This window comes from Larimichthys crocea, chromosome XVIII, assembly GCF_000972845.2.
Source record: "Larimichthys crocea isolate SSNF chromosome XVIII, L_crocea_2.0, whole genome shotgun sequence".
Taxonomy (NCBI): Eukaryota; Metazoa; Chordata; class Actinopteri; family Sciaenidae; genus Larimichthys; species Larimichthys crocea.
The window spans coordinates 10078397-10099829 of record NC_040028.1 but is presented as its reverse complement, the minus strand read 5'-3'; the positions used below and the strand labels follow the sequence as shown (position 1 = coordinate 10099829).

Sequence of the window (21433 nt, the reverse complement as noted above, 5' to 3'; positions counted from 1 at the left end):
CCATCGGAATCATCTGAGAAATGAGACAAATGAAACTGAACTATAGAAAAGCTGTCCCACTCATTTGTCCTGACCAGGGTCCAGGATTTGGCATTGTTAAAGCTGTTATCATTGCGGAGACAGGATCCTCCCGTTACAATATGGCTTTTGTTAAAACTCATCGACAGGATGCGAGCACGTCTCGCGCTCCCTCCGGCAAACCAGGGCTGGCTGTAAAGGTCTCACACACTCAGACTCACGCTCTTCCACCCACACACATACACAGTGACACATCCCAAAGCTCAGCTCAGAGAAGGAAGCCATACAATGTTGATGGGAACTTCCAGTCCTGAGGCTTTCTAAGGCTTACCACACAATCACCTACACTGACAAATACCTGTCTTCACACAACTTCATTCAACTGCATGCCATGATATACAGACATGCCATGATATACAGAGATACTCACACACCTCTTGGATTGACAAAAGGTACTGTATGTATTATTTACTTGAACTACAGGGGACAAAGTAAACTCAGAATGAGCAAACATTGTCTGGGAGGAGAGAGAGAAGTTGGGAAATGGTAATATAGTGGAGAACTATAGAAGAGAAGAGGAATGGACAGCAGCTCTATTTTTATTTATTTAACCTTCCTTTGTTTTTTATTGTTTATTTTCTGGTCTGGTCTGTAAGTAACACACTTAAAGAAAAAAGTAAAAAAGATAATTTTCTTACCCTTACTACATGGAAGCATTTCTAGGTTTTGTATAATGGGGCCAGTTTTGTCTTGTTTTTTAGACTTATAATATGAAACTGTTGGCAGTATGACTGATGCTTTGACCAACACAAACAAAATCTCATTAATTATATTAATCATGCAGGCAGAAATCTTAGTACATTTGTACATTTGTGAATTTGTCTTTAGATGACATGAACAAACATACTTGGGTAGTCTCTCACTCTCAGCATCACCCTCGAACTCCTGCTCGATTGCCAAGCTGCCAGCCTTGCAACAGATCAATCATAGATCACAGTTAATGTCTCCCGTTACGGCACCCTGTGATTGCCCTGTTATTATCCCACTAATTATGACTATCATCATTATTATCATTTCTCTATTACAGTTCATTACGCCAGACCCGAAAGAGGATGGTATAATGGTCTAAGTGGCAGTTATTCCATTTATTGATTGGTGGGAAGTTGCAAGCCTTGTTACCTTCGCCAAGGAGGTTATGTTTTGTTTGTCTGTCAGCAGGATTTCTGAAAAACTATATACTGGGGTATAAGGGTGACGCACGGGCCAAGAAAGATTATATTAAATTTTGGAGCAGATGCAAATCACAGATACACAGAATTTCCACTTTTGTTAACATTGCAATACAGAAATATGTACTTGTTTCACTTGCAGAGGTCTATATAATAGAAGAATCGCCTATTGTATTTTGCTGAGATCTGCACTCAGCTACTCCACTCCAGGTTCACAGGCCAGTTACCCTCATGGTCTAACTCAATTGGGATGAAAATTGGCAAACTTACAGTACACATAACATTAGATATGGATTGAAAGCAGGAAGACAAAGGGAAGTGCCAAACTTCACTCATTGGACAGATAGAAATTGACAACCTTTGCTTTTCACTAGAGTTATCATAAAGTCTGTGGCTATTATCAGTCACAAAACTATCCAGGGGAAAATGAAAGAAAGCCAAGGGACTTTTTTGTGCTTAAGTTAGAAGAAAAAGCATCGAAGAAGATTGCCTCAGCCTTCTTTTATCAAGCATTATTTTATCCGTCAGTCCAAAAAGCACATTTTCTTTTCAAACAAACATACAGGCCGGTTGGTGTAAAGATCTGAGCCAAAGAGCCAATACACATTCTGGTACTCCAGCTAAACAACAATCTGCTACCAAATCTGTTATTTTTAGAAAATCAATAATTTATGCTTTTTCTATTCAAAACTTGGTTCCATTTGATGCCGCTCACAATGTTGTACCCTGCAGATTTCCACAGGAGGATTTTCTTCCACTAGATTTATGTCAGCCTAAAAAGGCAGCAACCTGTTTTACTGCTATGTTTTGCCAGTTCATTGCTTGTATTAAACATTTACGTCGGTGCCATCAGCTTGTCCAAATCTGATTTGAAAGACACTTTACATCTATCAGGCAGTATCCTTAAAAATAAAGAAGTATACACATTTTAAGGCCCATCTTGTGGGCAACATTGCAGATCAAATCAAGCACAGTTGATGTTTACTCGAGAGGTGTCTCAGCAGTGTGTTTCAACACACCCACCCCTATGCAAACAACCTGAGGCAATATCCACACACTTTCTCACTCGAAAGCACAAACAGACTGGGCTGCCTACACTCAAACACAAGCAGACGGATGGCTCACTAGATAGGGATACTGTCCCATCTCTGGAAGGTAAAAAAATTAGAATAAACTTATTCCCTAAATAGCTGCTGTCTCTCACAGTCATCAAGCTTAGTCAGTGACTGATTCATAACCATGTTTGTTGTATGCCAGACGCATAAGCTGTACCAATGTGATTAAGGACAGAAAGAATGTCAAATCATGCTGCTGTTGCTGGCAGAACATCATTTATCTCCAGAAATGTCAAGATTTCTTGAATCAAGACAAATACACTCAGGGTTAGATTGATAAGCATGCATGTTAGGAGATAATGCATTTAGCTCTGAAATAGTTTCATAAGCCAAAGGGTCATGCACTGTTCCTCTATTTTAAATACACCTATCCATCTTCCATAACCGCTTATCCTTATCAGGATGATGGGGGGCTGAAGCCAATCTCAGGTGACATTGGGAGAGAGGCAGAGTACACCCTGGACAAGTCACCGGTTCATCACAGGGCAAACAACTATTCACACTCACATTCACACCTATTGGCAATTTAGTCACCAATTAACTGATTAACGTGCATGACTTTGGGCTGTGGGAGGAAGCTGGAGGACCCAGAGAGAATCCATGCAGACTAAAGTACTTCAACTAAAAATGTTGAATGTTGTAAATGTAATATTTGTGGTGTTATCTTGGGGTTTAAAGTCTGACCTCCAGCATGAGTTGGGCAGAATGTGAGACCCACTCAGGCACTTCTGATGTACTTTGAGACTGTCTCGAATTCTCCTTGGCCAAGCGTCAATAAATAATCCAGCATAAGACATCAGAGGCTTTCTTCCTTCCTGACCTCACCATTGACCATTGACTTCAGCAATTTCTCCACAACAGTTGGCAGAAGTTCACCAAAATGAGCTGTGATGCTTTCAACCAGAATCAAACCACACCTCAAACTTGAATCCAGTCTTCTATCTTGAAAACTTGCTCATTCCTTCTGTTCCCCTTTGTGAGTATAGACTTATCCATCATAATTAAGTAAAGTGTGAACTGAATGAAAAAAATATTAGCACAGAGCATTAGCCTTGTTAGATAACCATCACATGCACAGATCTGACTCACTACTTTGCTTCAATGGGAGAACACTGACAAGTGCTGAAAACTTCAAAGAAGAGAAACTCCAAAGCTTCGCCAGCAGACTGAATTGCCAAAGAGCATAACCTGAGAAACAGAGACGTAAATTGAATAAATTTTTCTGTTTCCATATTATGTCTTTGCACTTTGAAAGATCAAATTTAAACAAACAAATAAGAACTAGCACTTGATTGGGTTAAGTAGTGCATGCCTACATAATTAGATCTTCTACTAACTATGGCCTAGAATTAACATTGTGTTCGTTTGCAGTGTCTGCACTGATGACTGTGTTGACAGTGCTGATGACAGTGTTTTTCTACTGTGCAAAAGGCAACAAACAGCCTCTCCTTTAGCGACAATTTCTCCATCTTGTGGTGTTGAATCTGAATCGCTTCTGCACATTGTTAGACAGTTCTGTTAATTTGATTATCTCTTCGCCAAGGCTTCCTATTTTTTCTTTTGTTGCTGTTGTTGTTGTTGTAACAAAGAGCTGTGGCCATGGCAGCTACAGAGATTCCATGCAGAGTGAGAAAAATCAGTGATAGGTCAGACGAGTTTTCACCTACATGTTTCAGACCGCCAGACATCCAACTGGTGTTACTGTGGTGTTATCAACAAGTGAAATCCAGATTATAAATTCAAGTCAATTCCTATGCTAGACCACTGAAAGTATATTCATGGAACTGTGAAGTAAAGGCAAACGTGGTGTGTCTTAAACCTACATTCTTTCTAATGGCCAGCAGGGGGCAGCTCCATTGGCTGTAACAATAAAGTCAAAACTGTGTGTAATAGGGAAATGATTCTACATCCCTTATTGATTTATTAACTAATTTCCTCTCAATCATTAGTCTGAAGTCTTCCTACATACAGCATGATGTTCCTTTTGTAAACTATGCTTCCATTTAGAGTCAAACAGACAATAAAGCAAGGTATGCTTTAGCATAGGCTTATTAGCAGTGAGTCCATTCAGCACAACACATCGGCCTCACAAAACTCAGATAAAACTGTCAGATTAGGCAGTGCTGATCAAATATGAATCAACATTGTGTTATTACATAGACAATTTCTCACCTCAAATGTTTTCAGAAACATATTCTAGTGTACTGTTGAGTAATATAAAAACGTAAAAAGCACAAATCAACTCATAGTACGTCATCCACCAGTCCCATGCTCTTGTAGAGATATGGTCATCTCTAGCTCCAAGAAATGGAGATAGCAGCATCCAAAATGCTAAACTCCACAAGCCAATGGATGACGTCAAGGTGGGTTTATGTGCTTGCATCCTATCAAGATCTATTTATGAGTAGCTTAGCACTCAGTTTCAGTAAAAAAAAATGTTGCTTTAATATAGTAACTTGCAGAAGATGGGACAGTGAGAGTGTTTCACCTTTTAAAAGGTGAATAGTTGAAATTAAGTTTCAGATTATGTGACTATAAGACAATAAAAAAAGATTATGATAATGAATCCACCGGGCAAGAGAAAAGAAGAAAGGAGTGAAGAGAAACCTCTAAACACATTTACTGTTGGCCAAGACAGCTGATTGAATACGAAAGGTTTTTTTTCTCCTTGAGAGGTTGGCTATATGCCATTTTTTCTTATTATTCCTTTACTGTTTACCTTTTTAGGTTAGTCCCTTTGTGTGGTTGGTAGACACTGCCACTACTGTGTTTGTTTATTGCCTTTTATCCCCTGTTTGTCATTCATTTGGCAAGGAATTTCTATTTGTATTAATTTGTGCATATAATGTACACTGCACACTTTATTCTGCATTAGTGAATGCCTCATATTATATGCAGCCAGTTTCGCACTCAAACACAAGGAAAAGACCAAATCAAATTGTGCTACATCAATCGAATAAATGCATGGCTTATTGCATGCATATAAGATACACTTTGCTCACTTATTTTCAATATTTACCTGTTCCAAGCAAGCAAATTACAGTTACACATTCCCGTCAGTGTTTCTAACAGTGTGTCAACAAATTAAGTTTCATGAGTTTTATTTGATGCATGTTGTTATAATACGTGCACATCATGAAAAAATATTTGCAGATTGCTCAGTTTAATTGCATATTATCATGTCATTTATCATTCCAAGTGAAAGCAACAGAATTATGCCCACACTTTGGAGCTGTACACACACACATATGCTAAACACACACACACACTATTTAGCCTTTATTTCAAATGCACCACCTTTAATTATTATTACGGCATGTCATTATGTAACCACTTAAGGAGATATTTGGTTAAATCTCTGCTTTAATTAGCAAGTTTAGCTCTGGTCTGTTGTGATTTACTGTTTGCGTAAATTACAGGTTACTGTTACTGAAGGGAGCACAAATGAAGTGGATCTGTGCAAGAGACTTGATTATGTGGCTGCAGGTCTTTGGCTGCTGATAGAGGCTGACTAGTCATATATTCCATCATTGCACTTAAAGAATGACATTTCTGTGTGTAGTCATTGGCAAAGAGAGGAAGAGAGTCAGACTGAGAAAGAGAAGGACCAAGACAGAGAGGGATAACAGCAGATTACACCATGCCAAGCACATTAACATATCCATCTGGTGTCTCATTCTTCCTCCACTCCCACTCACCCGTTTGGCCCTGTTGCCCTCATCACTGGGTTTGAGTGGGCCCATCCAGGACAAGGTCATGTTGTTGGCGTGTGTTATGAATCTGCCACCTGATCCCAAAGGTGCCTGTAGGGCCCTGGCGCACCGGCATGCTGGTTGTGTCTGTAGTGGTAAAATGACAGGAAGCAAGGCTGTGTTGCGCAACCTGGGTCACATATGCAGGCACAGACACAAAGTAACACTTTTCTTTGTTCCTGGCATTAATTTTCTCTTCCCTTAACATTTCTCGCTTTGTCTCTGTTCTGTTTTTGTCTCTCTATATCAGGATATAAACTTATAGCAACAATAATTTGATTTGCGGACATGCCTTTGACCTGTGTGTGTGCTGCTGGGATTGGCAGTCCTTTCAGTCTCATAGCCAGGTTTTGTGTGGATCAGTGATGCCCAAGAGTGCAACACTGTACAATGTGGCTCATACCTTAAATCTATGAGACAGAGAGAGACAACAGACAGGCAGATAGCACGACTGGACTATGAATAGCTGTTCGGTGGAAGTATTTCAATATTGAAATGTGTAAGAGCAAGAAAATAAGATAGGTCAGCACAGAAAGGCTGAGAAATAAAGGATTTGATATAATCTATTGAGTTAATCCTCCAAACCTTATAGGTTTAAGTGAGTCCATGCCATGTGGTGATTTATCATTAAAATAGAAAGTAAAATCAAGTATTATCTAGAATTGAAATCACATCAGTGGAAAATCCAGGCCAAGTGTTACCTTTAAGCAGATGAGCTGTGTCATAAATCCCTTAATTTAATACAGTGAACAAATAATAGTATTTTGTCAAACTGGAAGCTGGGTTTGCAAGTTTTACTTAGGTACTCAAAGTCATAGCAAAGTTTCAATTTAGGAAACTGATACCCATGTGATTTCCGTGGAATTAGTTTTGCATTGCCATGAAAAACAAGTCCCTAAAATATTGTTGAAACAGTCGGGATTTTATTTAGCCACAAATGGCTGCTGGATGGCACACTGTTCCTCCGTCTGTTGCCCTGCATGAACTTTGATTCAGCCACTCTGCATCCTGCATCCTTTTTTTGTGACATTACAGTGAAAATGACCCTTGAGGAGTTTTGATGCTGGGACTTCACTTAGAATTTAGTGAACTTATGCCCCTGCAGAGAAAGAGACACACAAAAAAGAGTGAGTTGCTGAAATATGACCTTTCCAAAACATTGTTTCGTCTTTCATTCTGACCTATCACTATGGGATGATTCAATTAACAAGGGGAAAGATGGACGTGTTTCTGCTGAGTGTTTCTATTTCTTTGCCCTCAACATATATACACCTACTCTTTTTTGCAATGTGTCCTTTGATTGTTTACATTACTCTGCACATCCTACCCTCATCCTAACCTTACCTAAACCTTTAAGACCCCATCAAACCATAGTTGTTGATGATATGCTGTCATGTCTGCCAACCTCCATGCCTCTTCTCTTACATTATGCATCATATATACAGACACAACTGCGTGTTTTCCAGGGTGTAAAACTACTTCTAGGTCAAGGAAAGAGACAGTAAAACTATGTAAGAGTTTCTCTGAAAATATTATTATATAAATAAGTGTATATTTATTGCCCAAAGGAGCTGCTTTCTCAGTGCAAACATATTTTATAAATGACCAGGAAGGGATCATGTCACAGTTAACTCAATAGCTTGGCATCATCAAAATTGAAGAAAACTAAAAATAACTGAATGTCAAAATATTACCTGGCAGCTCTAACCTTTCAGATTTTCACAAATACATGAGATAAACATCCTGTTGAGAAAAACTTTTTTTCTTGGTAGGGTCTGGTAGGTTAGACTTTGTGCAGACATTAATGCACTCTCACTTATTTTTTTATGTGGAGCTCACGAACTTTGCCTATTAACTTTGATCACCCAAACGAATGAAAAGAGATAATAATGTGTTTGTCTTGATGCCAGCTGAATCTGTTTTGTTATACTGTATCTGTAACACACAGTATTGCTTCCTCCTCTTAAACAACTAAAGTGAAACTGTTCTTTACGAGACTACAACGAGACTATAGAAGTAATTCAGCAGTTCAGCATACTAATTAGCTTGAAGCCAAATATGTGTTACCACATTAAACATCTGGAGAAGTGTTTGCTTACTTGCTGCGTTCAATGCATTCATATTGTTTAAACTTCAGTTTCAGTTGGAATGAGCGTCTTCAAATTCCTAGTCATTACTTCCTATGCACAGCTGACCACAACTGGCATCCACATGAATTGTAATTACAGTCACTGCTATGAATTGATCAGATTAATTTCTTTGTGTTAAAGCCAAAAATTTTGATTTTGCCCAGTGTGAAAAATACGTTTTGCATTTAACTTTTCAAATTAACTTTTTCACTTAAGGCAGCACTTGCTTTATTTGCATTGCTGTCTCATTGTTCTTTAGCCTCTCTCTCTCTCTCTCTCTCTCTCTCTCTCTCTCTCTGCCTGAGCATTTCTCTCTGGCGCTCCCTCTGTGGGTGGTGAGGTCAAAGGATACCCTTTATACATTCATTCATAAGAGCCAGCTGGATGAAGGGCTTCAAAAATATTAGCTCAACTCTGAGCATTTTCTCAAGCAAAGGGTTCTGAATGCCTTCCTCTCATTTGTCTCAGGATTTTGTTTCACTTCATTAAAACTATTGCTTATTTGAACATTAATTCTACTTATTCAAAACAAAATTGGATTTTTATGTGCACATCAGAGAATAAATATTCATATATACAAGATGCACTTAAACTGCCAAATAGTCTTAAGATGATAATATTAATTTGCTGGTAAAGTAATTGGAGCAATCAAAAAACCTAAACTGACCAGGAGTCCCCATTTCTTCGAGCATAAAAAACGAGAATAATTAAATTCTATTTTCTTAAATTCTGACTAGGCCCAAACGTCAAATTTCTGCCAAATACTGGAGCATCTAATCACATTCATGAGTTGAATTTAGATTAAATACTGACTTGATTGTTCAATTGGAAGCAGCCGATATGAATTGTGTGACAGCAGGATTGTTAACTTCAACAGCAGCGGCCAAGTGAGGTCATTCCCTGCTCAGCTGCCAGTGACAGTTACAGGAAAGAGGTTGAATCCCATTTAGAATGATGGCTGCTTGACAGCACTTCACCAAAAACACAACCACCCTCATTCAGAATCATATCCTCATATCATATCACCACAACCTTTCCAAGCACCTCATGTCATTTGATATTTTATTTTATTATGTTATCCATGATCATTCTAGGCTCATGAGTATCCATTCCCTGTGTCCTCTGTGATCTCTTACTATCTGTAATATAGCTGAAATTGAACTTTGCTCTGAAGTACATTCAAGTCAATGGACATGGATTGGGTATTCTGTAGCTAATCTTTTGTTTTAACCACAGAATCTTGTTTTAAGCCGCTGTGCTTGCAAACATAAACCCTTCTGAATTATCACTGAGCAGGATCTGTTGGTGAACCTGATGCCTGACCTGACTGCAGAGATAAAAATTCCTACCAAGAGGAATAGATTTTCACACACTGCTCTTTCAACTACAAGTCAGTGGTAGATGCTATGTTATTGTAATCTAATTGTATTGTTTTATTGTAAAAAGAAAGTGATGCATGGAAGTTAGTTGCTATGCATCTAACAAGGAAAGGGTTGAATATATCAGTCATCTCAGCTGTCAGTCACAGATGACCCCTGTATGTTGGAGGCCTCAAGTTTATACTGGGGTAGGATGTAGGGCAGTAAGTCTGTGAACAAGAATAGAAGAATCTAGCCTTCTTAAAAAATCTGAATGATTTAAAAAGTTTTAAAATTAAAATTTAGTTATAGGCTCTGTGTACACGTATACCTTTATTGCCAGAACAATTCTGAATAAGTTTCTTATAACCTGATAATTCTGTGTAATATTCTGAATAAGTTTCTTATAACCTGATAATTCTGTGTAATAATCCCTTTTCCATGAAATTTTGTAACGTGTTCAGCCCTGGCGTGCTCAAATAATGTTCTGATAAAGCCATAAACTCTTTTCCAGTGCCACATGTCAGACAAGGATTTAAGGATTTTTTTTTAAGCTTAAACTGGAGATTTGTGCATATATAGTCTATATATATATATATATTTTTTTTTAATTTATTTATTTTATTTTATTTTTATTTTTTTTAATAAAAAGATTATGGTGCTTGATCTATATTTGGTTTAGGATAAGATAAGATAGACTTATTAAACCCACACTGGGGAAATTCACTTGTTACAGTGGCTCAAAATATATACAAGGTGGATAATAAAATATTCCTACTCCAGTCCTGGTGGCTCTCTGGTAGAGTAGGCTACCCATGTATAAAAGGCCTTCCTGGAGTGACCTGGTTCCAACTCCGGCCTGTGGTCTATGGACATTTCCTTTGCTGTGCATCATCCCCCTCTCTCTGTTTTGCTCTCCGGTGCTTTCACATTATGTTTTAGCTGGCTTTAATACATTAAACTTATTCTTTTGTTAATTTGTTTTTTTTTTTCATATTTTAGAGCTGGTACGATTTCAATAAAATTTCAAGAGGCCTCATTGGGATGTGTTTAAACTACCTTTCATCAAACATAATTACCTGATAATTGGCTTTTAATGTATAACGTACTCCTAGGATACTAAGTACTCCCAAATAACATAAATCACATGGTTAATCTGAAAAATTCTAGTCTAATATAGCTGACTGAGGACATTCATTCCAACATACAATACAATACAAAAAGTATCCCTGAACATAAATTTGAATGTTGTACACACTTTTACATTGAGATCTATATTAATTTATCTTATTTGAATCAGTACATGTCCTTTACTATCGGATTATTAATGAAATGTAATGAGGGGTTTTGTGTGTGTGTGTTCTTACCTAAGAAGGGCTAACCTTCCTCTGCATTGTAGGTACAGCAGTGGAATCCGCATTAAGCATTCATCAGAGAGAATAAATGTATCTGGACAAGGTTTCCCCTCACACACTGCTAACACAGTCTGAGCACAGACAAATTGTTCATATTCAAGCTGGCCCCTAATGTCATTTTGTAAATTCATTCTGACATGGGAGCTCAAAATGAAATGAAAGCCTACTGCTTTCATCATTATTGTGTTATCATCACCCCTCCCAACCCCCCTTCTCTCAGTTTCCCCTCCACATTGGTCTGATTCATTTCACCTCATTCCTAAAACAGTGATTCACCTCCTCCCCTGCCCACTGGGATCTTTTTCTATCCAAACCATACATTAAACATGTACTACGTCAAGCAGATGCTGCACTGGTGTCACAGACCTCCAATAAAACTGCATATGCATATGTTATTCACAATATGATAACACAAAATAGACAGTCACCAAACATCCTGTGCCCTCCAGAAATACTGGCATCCCAGTTAAAATGAGCCAAAGAGGCTGAACAATAAAAGAGAAAAACAGCACGGATGAGTCATACATTCTTGCTGCTGAGCATTCGGTGCTCAGAATAAAATTACAGACAAAAAAAACAAAACAATAGTGATTACATTTTTTAATGGGTTTAATGGTTTCCTGCATTTGAAAGGAGAAGCATAGTATCGCACAACAATTGAAATCATATAAGTGAATATATATATATATATATTGAAAGTGAAAGTTTTATTATTTAATGTTAAATAGACTTTATGTTCATACTAAAGTGCTAAAGCTCATTTATAGGAGAGACAAAGTTTGGAAAGACATAAACGTACTAAAACATCTTCACTATGGCGAACTGGTCAAGGGAAGCCGCTGAGTCAGATGTACAAGGGAAATATGCTTCTTTTACTGAGAGTCAAATGAAAAATCAATACCCCTCTTGTGTCTGTGTCAAAAATACAGAGCTTGATCCAGCTTAGCATAAAAACTGGAAGCAGGTGGAAACAGTTGGTGGGTGGAAACCTGTTTTTTGTTTTTGGTAAAATTACCTGTAGACATCACTAAATAGATTCAGATTAGTTCAGTCAGTACACAAACAGAATTTTTAAAACAACAAGCGTGTTGTTGCTGAAATGAACAAAGAGTTACTTTCTCTTACTATTTTTCGGTAAACAGTGACCACGTGGAGTTTCATTGCCAACATGAGGTTGCCTAGCAACCAGTGGTTGTCAATGATCACCAGAAGGTAACCAACAGTCGATCCAACATGTAAATCATCTCCAAGCATTGTCATCCATATATTTCGACAGAACCAAGCTTGACGTTTCCCCCTGCTTTCTCTAGCTCTGTAGACACACACAAGTATCGACCCCGTAACCTAACTCTCAGCAAGAAAGCAATGCATGTATTGACTAAAATGTCAAACTATTCTTTTAAGAACAGCTTGAAATACGCAATGACAAGCAAGAGAGTCGCTGGTCATCCGTGGGAGAAGCAAGTGTCAGATCGAGTAACATGGATAAGCATGATTAGTGGATAAATGGATGGATCTTGAAAAAGCAGCCAGGAAGGCGAGGACTGCTGACACACATTCAAGTGTGATCATTATAGAAGAACCCCCCCATGCCAAAATAACCCTAATTAACTCATCAAGCAGTTGCCAAATTGACAACAATCATAACAAAATATGGTGCATCCCATCAACAAATTGTCAAACAATTCAATCAAACTATTGCAAATATTCCAACCCTTTATTTTTTAGCTACTAAATGAACAGTTTCATCTTAACCACAGATTCCAAATAATGAAAGTATGTGAATCACCTAACACACATACACGCACTCAATAAAGAAAGAGAACACACAAGAGGTTTGTACAGCCTCTGAAGGATGTCTGAAGTGTTTCCTCATGAATAACATAGAATCAGAATGAATCACTTGATTATAGATCTGTGTGTGTGTGTGTGTGTGTGTGTGTGTGTGTGTGTGTGTTGACAGCTTCCTCTATGTGGGACTGTGTGTGTGTCTATCTTGCCAGAATAAACAACAGTGGGAAGTGGCAGTCGGTGAAAAACTTTCCTCGCTCTTCTCCTATTGATTTAATCTTCACAGCCCTTTGCCACCCTCCCCCAAAAATCTGTCTTCACAAAACACATCTGAGGACAATGCCATCCACTCAGGTTTTATTCACATGACTCTGTTAAATAAGCATAAATAACCATGACGGGCGGTCAGAATATTTTCTGGGAGGGCAATAATTCTCTTGGCTGGTGAGAGGACAGTTAACCATCCTGCCTTGCAGACCTGTAGCAATGCTTTTGCCCTGTTCACCTTCCCTTCTTCTTCTATAATTTAGTTTTTTTAGATTTTCCTCACCACTGTTCACACTGAAGAATAACTTGCCTTGAATACTTTACTTTTGACAACCTTTGAAACGACACTATCTAGTAGAATGTGATCATACTTGGCTTATGCAGTTCAGTCAATGTATAAAAATACAAACGTAGGTTGATCTATTCCAGAGTACAAACGTGTGGGTTTTTGTAATAAACAGGTCATATTCATATTTTTGTCAAAGCCATGATATTTCTACTCCCAGCATCAAGATTCTTTCCTCAGCTTGTTTTTCTACGGAAAATCTTCGTCTGCAGGATTTAGGGCGCAGGCCTGATCCCTGCTGATTGGAAAACAGTCCTTGTCTGGAGGTGCGATCATAACAGAGTGTGTCTGAAGCCTGCAGATTCTACTTTGGTGGCAGGCTTACGTGAAATACAGCTTCCGCAACTGGCATCTCTCTGGCTGTCACACCTAGATTTGCTGCAGTTACAAACCTCTGGCAGTGAGTTGTTCTCATCATGTCCACATGGGAGGGCAGTAAATGAGAGCAACCGAGTAGAAAAAGGAAAAAAAAGTTTGTTCCTCATGCACACACTTCCATCACCTCCCCCTCTCAATCTCATTGTGCTGGCAAATTAAAATTCACGGGTTGCCAAGCCATCCATTCTCCCTCCACTGCTTAATTGTCTTGAAAATTGAGGAGATTACCAGGCGCGATTTATGTACAAATAAGAATCTGTCAAAAACCTGGCAGTGTATACCATGACATACACACACACACACACACACACACACACACACACACATAGACTAAATGATTTGTGAGCTGTGGGAAACAGCCACAGTGCAACACCTCAGATCCCTTTAGAAATCTACACTTTGTGCAAGCTGAGCAATGTATGCTATCATGAGCCGGGACAATACACTGGAGAGAAGAATGAAAATCACACATCACCACAGTGTTTGATTCTGATCAGAATTCTCTTTATCTACATTAATTTCACTTTTTCTAACATGTCCTTTGACTTTGAACATCAGATTACACTGAAGCTATTGTTTTTTTTCTATAGAGACTACTTTAAAAAATCTGTACACCACTGCAATGAAGTCATTAACTTATTTATATATGCATATTTGCTGTATTCAGTTTGTGAATGGCAAATGATGACTTTTTTTTTTTTGGCAAAGAACAGACACTTATTGTGTTTAAGTTTAAGTTCTGCATTTTTTATCAGTCACTTAAATAAAGCTGCCAGGAGTTTATAAATCCAGTAACGTGTTGGCCAAGTTGGCAGCAGTGGTTAGCAGCTGAGCTAGCATTTGGCTCACACGAGCTGATTGAGTTATTGAGTGATACTATTCCTACAAGCAAATGTGTAGTTAAAATGCTTTTTTTTTTATCTTTAAAAAAGTCAATTACTGGCTATTTTGCCAGGTTTCCTGATTCTATGAATCATAGGTGGCACTTTAAAGTGTGTAACATTTACTTATACATATTTACAGAATATCCATCTTCATTTTCTGTAACTGCTTATTCTCATCTGGGTTGCAGGGAGCTGGAACTTATCCCAGCTTATTTGCAGAATATGACATAGCTATATAGCATAACTATGTTTATTTGTTTATTTATTGGATAGGGCTGTTTGCACGTTATGCGGCCACCAAATTTCTTTTTCATGCTAGGAAGGAGAGGATGAAACAAGAGGGTTGCAATCCACAATTACACTACTAGATGCCAATAAATCCTACACACTGGTCCTTTAACTTCAGCTTCATGGTATCTGGCGCTGCATATCTCTAAAATGATTTAAAAACATAATTAGTTAGTAGCAATGTTGCCTCACAGCAAGAAGGTTCTCGGTTCAAACCTCGGCTGGGGCCTTTCTGTCTGGAGTTTGCACGTTCTCCCCGTGTCTGCGTGGGATCTCTCCAAATACTGCAGCTTCCTCCTACAGTCCAAAGACATGCACAGGTTATTTAGTGACTCTAAATTGTCCATAGGTGTGACTGTGAGTGTGAATGGTTGTTGGTCTCTATGTGCCCTGCGATAAGATGGCGGCTTATCCAGGGTGCACGCCGCTTCTCGGCCAGAGTCAGCTGAGATAGGCTCCAGCCCCACCGCGGCCCTGATGAGGACAGTTCCAGATAATGGATGGAATTAGTTAGTGTTAAACTATTAAGTCATACATGCAGTAAACAGTAAAGACATATGCATTAAAAAAATCCTTTCCCTCAATGAAGCTTTTTTACTGCTGCTAATCTTCTCATCTTTCAGTGTCATGACTCACCAGATTTATCTTACTGTCAGTAAAATCATAACCCATCTCTGACACTTCCACCTTGTTGGTGGCCTGTGCAATATTCTAACAGGATCTCTGACCATCCATCCATCCAATCAGGCAGGCATCTCAAACATGATGTCAGCTTGAATAATGAAGTGAAATGAAATAGCAATTCAGTCTGATTATCAGGCCAAAATGTATCAGGCAATATCAACTGTATCCTGATCTGTCCACAAGATTCATCACATAATCCGATTAAATCAGTGTGGATATCATTCTTGGGGAGTGGGTTTTGAAGGAAAAAATCACAATCATGTAAATCTATAAGATGGATCTGAATGATATAGGAATCCAAAAAGATGGATATTTCTACTGTAACAGTATGTACTGTAGCGTGTGTCACAATTTCATTGAGTCATGTAATTTCTAAGTTCTGCACCTTCTTCATCTTTTATTTTAATTATCTACCAGCTCAACTTCTTTCCACCCACTTTTATACGCACACACGCAAACATACATATGCAGGTGCATTTCCATATGAGTCACTTGTGTGCAGGTAAGCTTGTGCAGGTGCGTGCTGGAACGACATGTTCTCTCCTGGGAGGGAGCAAATGAGGCAGCGTGATTATAGCCTTACCAATGCAATCTCACCCCTTAGACTGCCACCACTCAACCCCAACTATCCCCACTCCTCCTTCTCTTTCCTCCTCCAACCACTCCTCCTTTCATTCCAGCCCATTCAAGCTAAATCCAATTTGTTTTGGTTTCAAATAAGGCCTTGTTTTTTTCTGTGTTCTCGCCCACTTCAAACAAAGTAGCTTCTGTTATTGCCCGTCCAATTTGAAATAGTTTCACCCCCCTCCTCATCTCTCTTTCCCTTCAAATGCGATCTTTCTTTCTCCTCAGGTCTAGTCTTGCAGTGATGCACAATAGATGCATAGAGGCTGTAGATGTGTAGCACAAGATGCACTACTGAAAGAGCTTTTACACACTGATACAGAGCTGTACTTTTGTAGCCTGAGGACATTATTTTTCCAGGTCAAGATTTCAATCTGCTTTTGTGTTGATGAATATTCTGACACCCTCATCATTTACATGTACGCATGTAAGTGTGGGTCTTTCAAGTGTGATGAATGTTGTTTTTTGAAGGATGACACAGAATTGCTGAGCATGCTTGACCCTCAATGTTTTTACCCTATAAAAGAAATTAATTTTGTAGTTTTATTACACTGAAACCTTATGTGAATGTCACCTTATTGCGTTTGTCCATGGCAGATCATTATGAAATAAAGTGGGAGGGAGAAAAGAGAGGTGCTTTCTTAATTCTTAAACAAATGTATTGAATGAAATGTTTTACTACATTTCTCATTCCTACGGGTCCCGTTTTTAATTGAAAACCTGCCTCTGGGTTGATGCTTATAAATGCTGCTGTTATTGCATCACCAAGCATTTGGCAATAAAGAAGGCTTTTCCACAGTCTAGTTGTTGATTGATGCGAATTATAACCATAAAAATAACAATGTGGTGGTAATGATGATGACACAAGTAATTATAGAAATTCTAATGGGGTCTTGATGGTGGTTGTGATGATAGTGACGATGATGATGAAGACAGATGGTGATGTTGAACATGATTCAGGCTTGCATGTGTGTGTTTATGTCCGTTCCTGCATACCAGTTATGCCTGAAGATAGGTATATTGTAGAAAAATTAACTCAATAGAATATATTTCCTTTGTGTGTGTCCATGTGTGTTGCAGGGGATGATGTACCTGGAGGAGCGTAGGCTGGTTCATAGGGATTTGGCAGCACGAAATGTCCTGGTCAAATCTCCCAACCACATCAAAATCACCGACTTTGGTCTTGCTCGCCTGCTGGATGTTAACGAGAAGGAATATAATGCTGATGGAGGAAAGGTAAATCCAGTCATCACTTTGTGACAAACGTCATTTACACTCCCACACATAAATGTTAACTACATTTGACATCTTTAAGCCATAGTCTTGCGCTGTGCAAGACTATAAAGGTCGGCATATTTATAAATGTGTTGAGAGGCACATTGTAGTATTTTCATTCAAGGATATATTCAGAAAAAAAAATCTTAAAGGAATCGACATTTTGGGAAATACACTTTGGTTTTCTTACAGTTAGATGAATGGATCCATATTGCTTACTCATATCTGTAAGGTAATTATGAAGCTATAGCAGGCATGTTGCTATATCTAACTATTCCTGCTTTCTAGCAGCTGTGTGTTCAGGCAGAACTTGAAATTAGTTTTAGAGCAATTGCATGCAACGTCAGTGGAAAGATGAGAGTAGAAGCCACCTTTCCGAGGCTTTACTGTATGAATCTGCTGCATGTACACATGGAGAGAAGAGAAAAAAGGAGATGGATTGGAAGGGAATAAGGGACAGAGTTCTGAGTCTTCGTCTGTTGCTAACTTTACAACGTCTGTAGGTAATATCTGTGGCAAATGATGCAAGGTCACACTTGATTGAATCTGTACGTGTTGCATTGTCACAGTGCTAACAAGGTTCCAGGAGGCGTTTATCCAGGCCAAATAATAGTCTAGCCCATAACTGTAAAACCACAACCAGCATTTCAACAGATTAAAAACTTTAGTTTTTGTACCCATTAAACAAAAGAAATTACTGATTTTTAAGATTAATAGAAGATATAACTCATTAATGAACTTCAGAGTTGCTTGTTGTCTGATTTTGTTGCCTTCAGGCAGAGCCAGGTTTACTGTTTCCCTGTGTTTCCAATCCATTTGCTAAACTAAGCAAACCAGCTGAAGGTTGTAGACTTCCCTTAAATGAACATGGGGACGGTAAACTATTTATCACAAAATGTAAAACTATCCCTTTAAAAAATGAAAATGTAAAAATACTATTTATACAAAGTGTTAATATGTGTTCCATTTCATTATCCATTCATATGCTGCACTCATACATATTGAGCTTGCCATGAGTGACCTTGTTATCTGCTTTTATTATCTGCTGTTTGATGTGTTTTGTTTCCAAGGCTCATTGAGATACAATATTATTGAATTACTATTTTGGACCATACCGTTGACATGCTGTTAAAAACAACAATAGACATTAACATTAATTAGGGTTTTATATCCTGAGGGAGGAACTTAGACCATCACTAAGGACAGTTTTAGTGGAGTCAGTGAGATACTATTCTGCTCTATTGAACCGTTTTATTTACTTTTGGGGAATGGAGATGTCTAAACCCTATAAATATAGTAAGTGAATGTGTCCTTGGAGCTCTTTGTGCATGGACTTCTGGTTTTGATCAAATCTTTGTTCATCATTTTCCTCTTTTGTATTTTGTTTTCAAACCCACTCGTCTCAGAGAAAGCTTAATTCATTGTCTTCACTCCCCTTTCTAGTGTGTCCATGAGGATTTTTTTTGTTATCGCTGAGCATTCCGGTATTATCCCCTCCACTGAGAGAAAGACAGACATACTCTAACCTTCGACATCCCCCACCCGTCGACCTCCATCACTGTAATCAATAGAATTGGCCTTCAAATTAAATCACAGTGTTAAACCCATCCTGCCATTTGTCCACTGTGTGTGTGTGTTTGTCTGTGTTTGTCTTTTCTTTCATCAAACCTTGTTTTCTTTCAGTCTGTCGTTTAGTCTCTGTATGGCAACATCTCACAAACATACAGAATGATCCAGGTTTAGTCTGAACCCACAATTTTGTCATCAGTTTCCTTACCAATTTTATTTAAAAGAATATATGACAAAGAGATTATTGTATTATTATTGATAAATGCCATTTATGTAATATTGATGTGTTATGTTTTTACCTGGCAGATGCCCATCAAATGGATGGCCCTGGAGTGTATCCATTACAGGAAGTTTACTCATCAGAGTGATGTTTGGAGTTATGGTAAGCTTAATGGACAAAAGGGTTATGTATCAACAGACCAAATTGTTTCCATATCATCCCCCATTACTGGTTATCCATGAAATATGAGACAGATTTTTAGATTATTTTGTGTGTTTTTGAAACTCTGCATGGGCTGGCTTTCTTAGTCCTCTCTCTTAGCACTCTAACATGGAAGACCAGGCAAAGAATAGCAATGGTCACACTGTAGACCACTAAAACAAACACTGGGTCAGAACAGTGTGACGTAGGCAGGAGTAAGGGAAAGACTTAAAACTACTGGAAACCCAAATACTCAACAGCCTGCTACCTAACATATCTAACATATATAATAGTGAGCAACCAGTGCACAATTATTTGAAATAGTGTCATTCAGGCTTTCTGACCAAAGTCTTTCTGATGTTACAACAATCGCCAGCTCTGGTTATGTTTGATTCAGTTATTAATTCAAGTGCTGATAATAATATTTCATGTGGCTAAAATATGTTTTGATGCCCCCCTGTCCACATGTCTACATTGCCGTTGTTGGTTTTCACGATGAAGAGATTTCAATCAAAACATGTTCCGCCACACCTACACAGTCTTGATAAATGGTCTTAACAAGATTTCTAATAGTTCTGAATGTTCATTTTCACTCAGATTTTTGCAGACACTTAATTAGACAAATTTCCAGAGGCTTTAACAATTGTGGATGCAAGTTAATCTAGTGATGTGCTTGTACAGTAAACTCCAGGCTGCTTGTTAGACAAGAAGGCAATTTATAGATGTAAAGCAATGCAATCACTCTAAAATGCAAACTAGGTGATCTACTCCTTTAAATCCTGTACTGTTGAAATCACACTTCAGTCAGCAAGATTTAATCTAGAGACCAATCTCTAATGAGATTTTAATTGCTATTTTGCAAATAACAATTTCCTGTTTGAGTCTAACCAGGAGTTTTAAAGTCATTTCCAAAAATATGTGCAAGAAGTGTCATATCAAAGAGAATAATGTGTTTTTGATTAAAAGTGTGAGTATTGCGTCTGCGTCCTCAGTGGACCTCTATGACTGCAGGCTATCATGCCTCCATCTTATAGTGTGCATTTAGTCTGCTTGCCACTCATTAGCTCATTAACACTAACATGATTAAAGCTGAAGTGTGCTGAAAGTTCAGATTGACTGATGACTTTCGAGACTCTGATTAGTTCTTTTGCCCTATATTGACTTTTATTCTCTTTCTTCTTCACCCCTTGCTTTGCTGCTTCCTCTTCTCTTCTACTGGGATTCTCTCCTGTCTTTATCCCATCCCCTCTGATCTCTTCTGCTCTCTCACATCTTTGCATTTCCTCTCTCTTCTTGTTTTGTTCTCTCTCTCGACCTTTCTTCATTCTGACTTGTTCTGGACTATCTCATATTTTTTCTATTTTTTACTATTTGTTCTTTCTGTCTCTTGCTGTATAACCCATCTCAACACTTTGATCTTCTCTTCTCTATACTCTCTTTTTCCCCCTTCTCATCTTGATTCTACTTATGTTTCCTCTACTTATTATTTCTTTTTTGCTTCTTCTTTGTAGGGGTAACCATTTGGGAAGTAATGACCTTCGGAGGGAAGCCATATGATGGGATCTCCACCAGAGATATCCCAGACCTGCTAGAGAAAGGAGAGCGTCTTCCTCAGCCTCCCATCTGCACCATCGATGTCTACATGGTCATGGTGAAATGTATGTAGAGCCTCCCCTAACCCTTTCAAGATAATACAATCCAATACAGCAGCACCATGAACCACAGCCTCAAAAACTACCAGTGTTAATTCAATATATTTCTGACAGTCTCAACAAATATTTGAGCTACAAAAAGATATTTACTGCAGAGCTTCTGTATTGGATTGAAATATACCGTACATGTACCGTATTTCAAACAGTGGATGGTAGAAAAGCCAGTGAATATTAAGGG

The 21433-nt window shown here is 38.4% G+C and overlaps 1 protein-coding gene across 4 annotated transcripts in view; it reads left to right on the top strand.

Annotated features, from left to right (window-relative positions):
• erbb4b (erb-b2 receptor tyrosine kinase 4b) overlaps nucleotides 1-21433 on the top strand; it is a 286570-nt gene that overhangs the window by 248252 nt on the left and 16885 nt on the right. For all 4 annotated transcript variants that reach the window (XM_027290677.1, XM_027290678.1, XM_027290676.1 and 1 more), the window contains exons 21-23: nucleotides 17359-17514; nucleotides 19429-19504; nucleotides 21055-21201. In XM_027290677.1, coding sequence (XP_027146478.1) covers nucleotides 17359-17514; nucleotides 19429-19504; nucleotides 21055-21201 — 379 coding nt within the window. The remainder of the gene's footprint in view (nucleotides 1-17358; nucleotides 17515-19428; nucleotides 19505-21054; nucleotides 21202-21433) is intronic.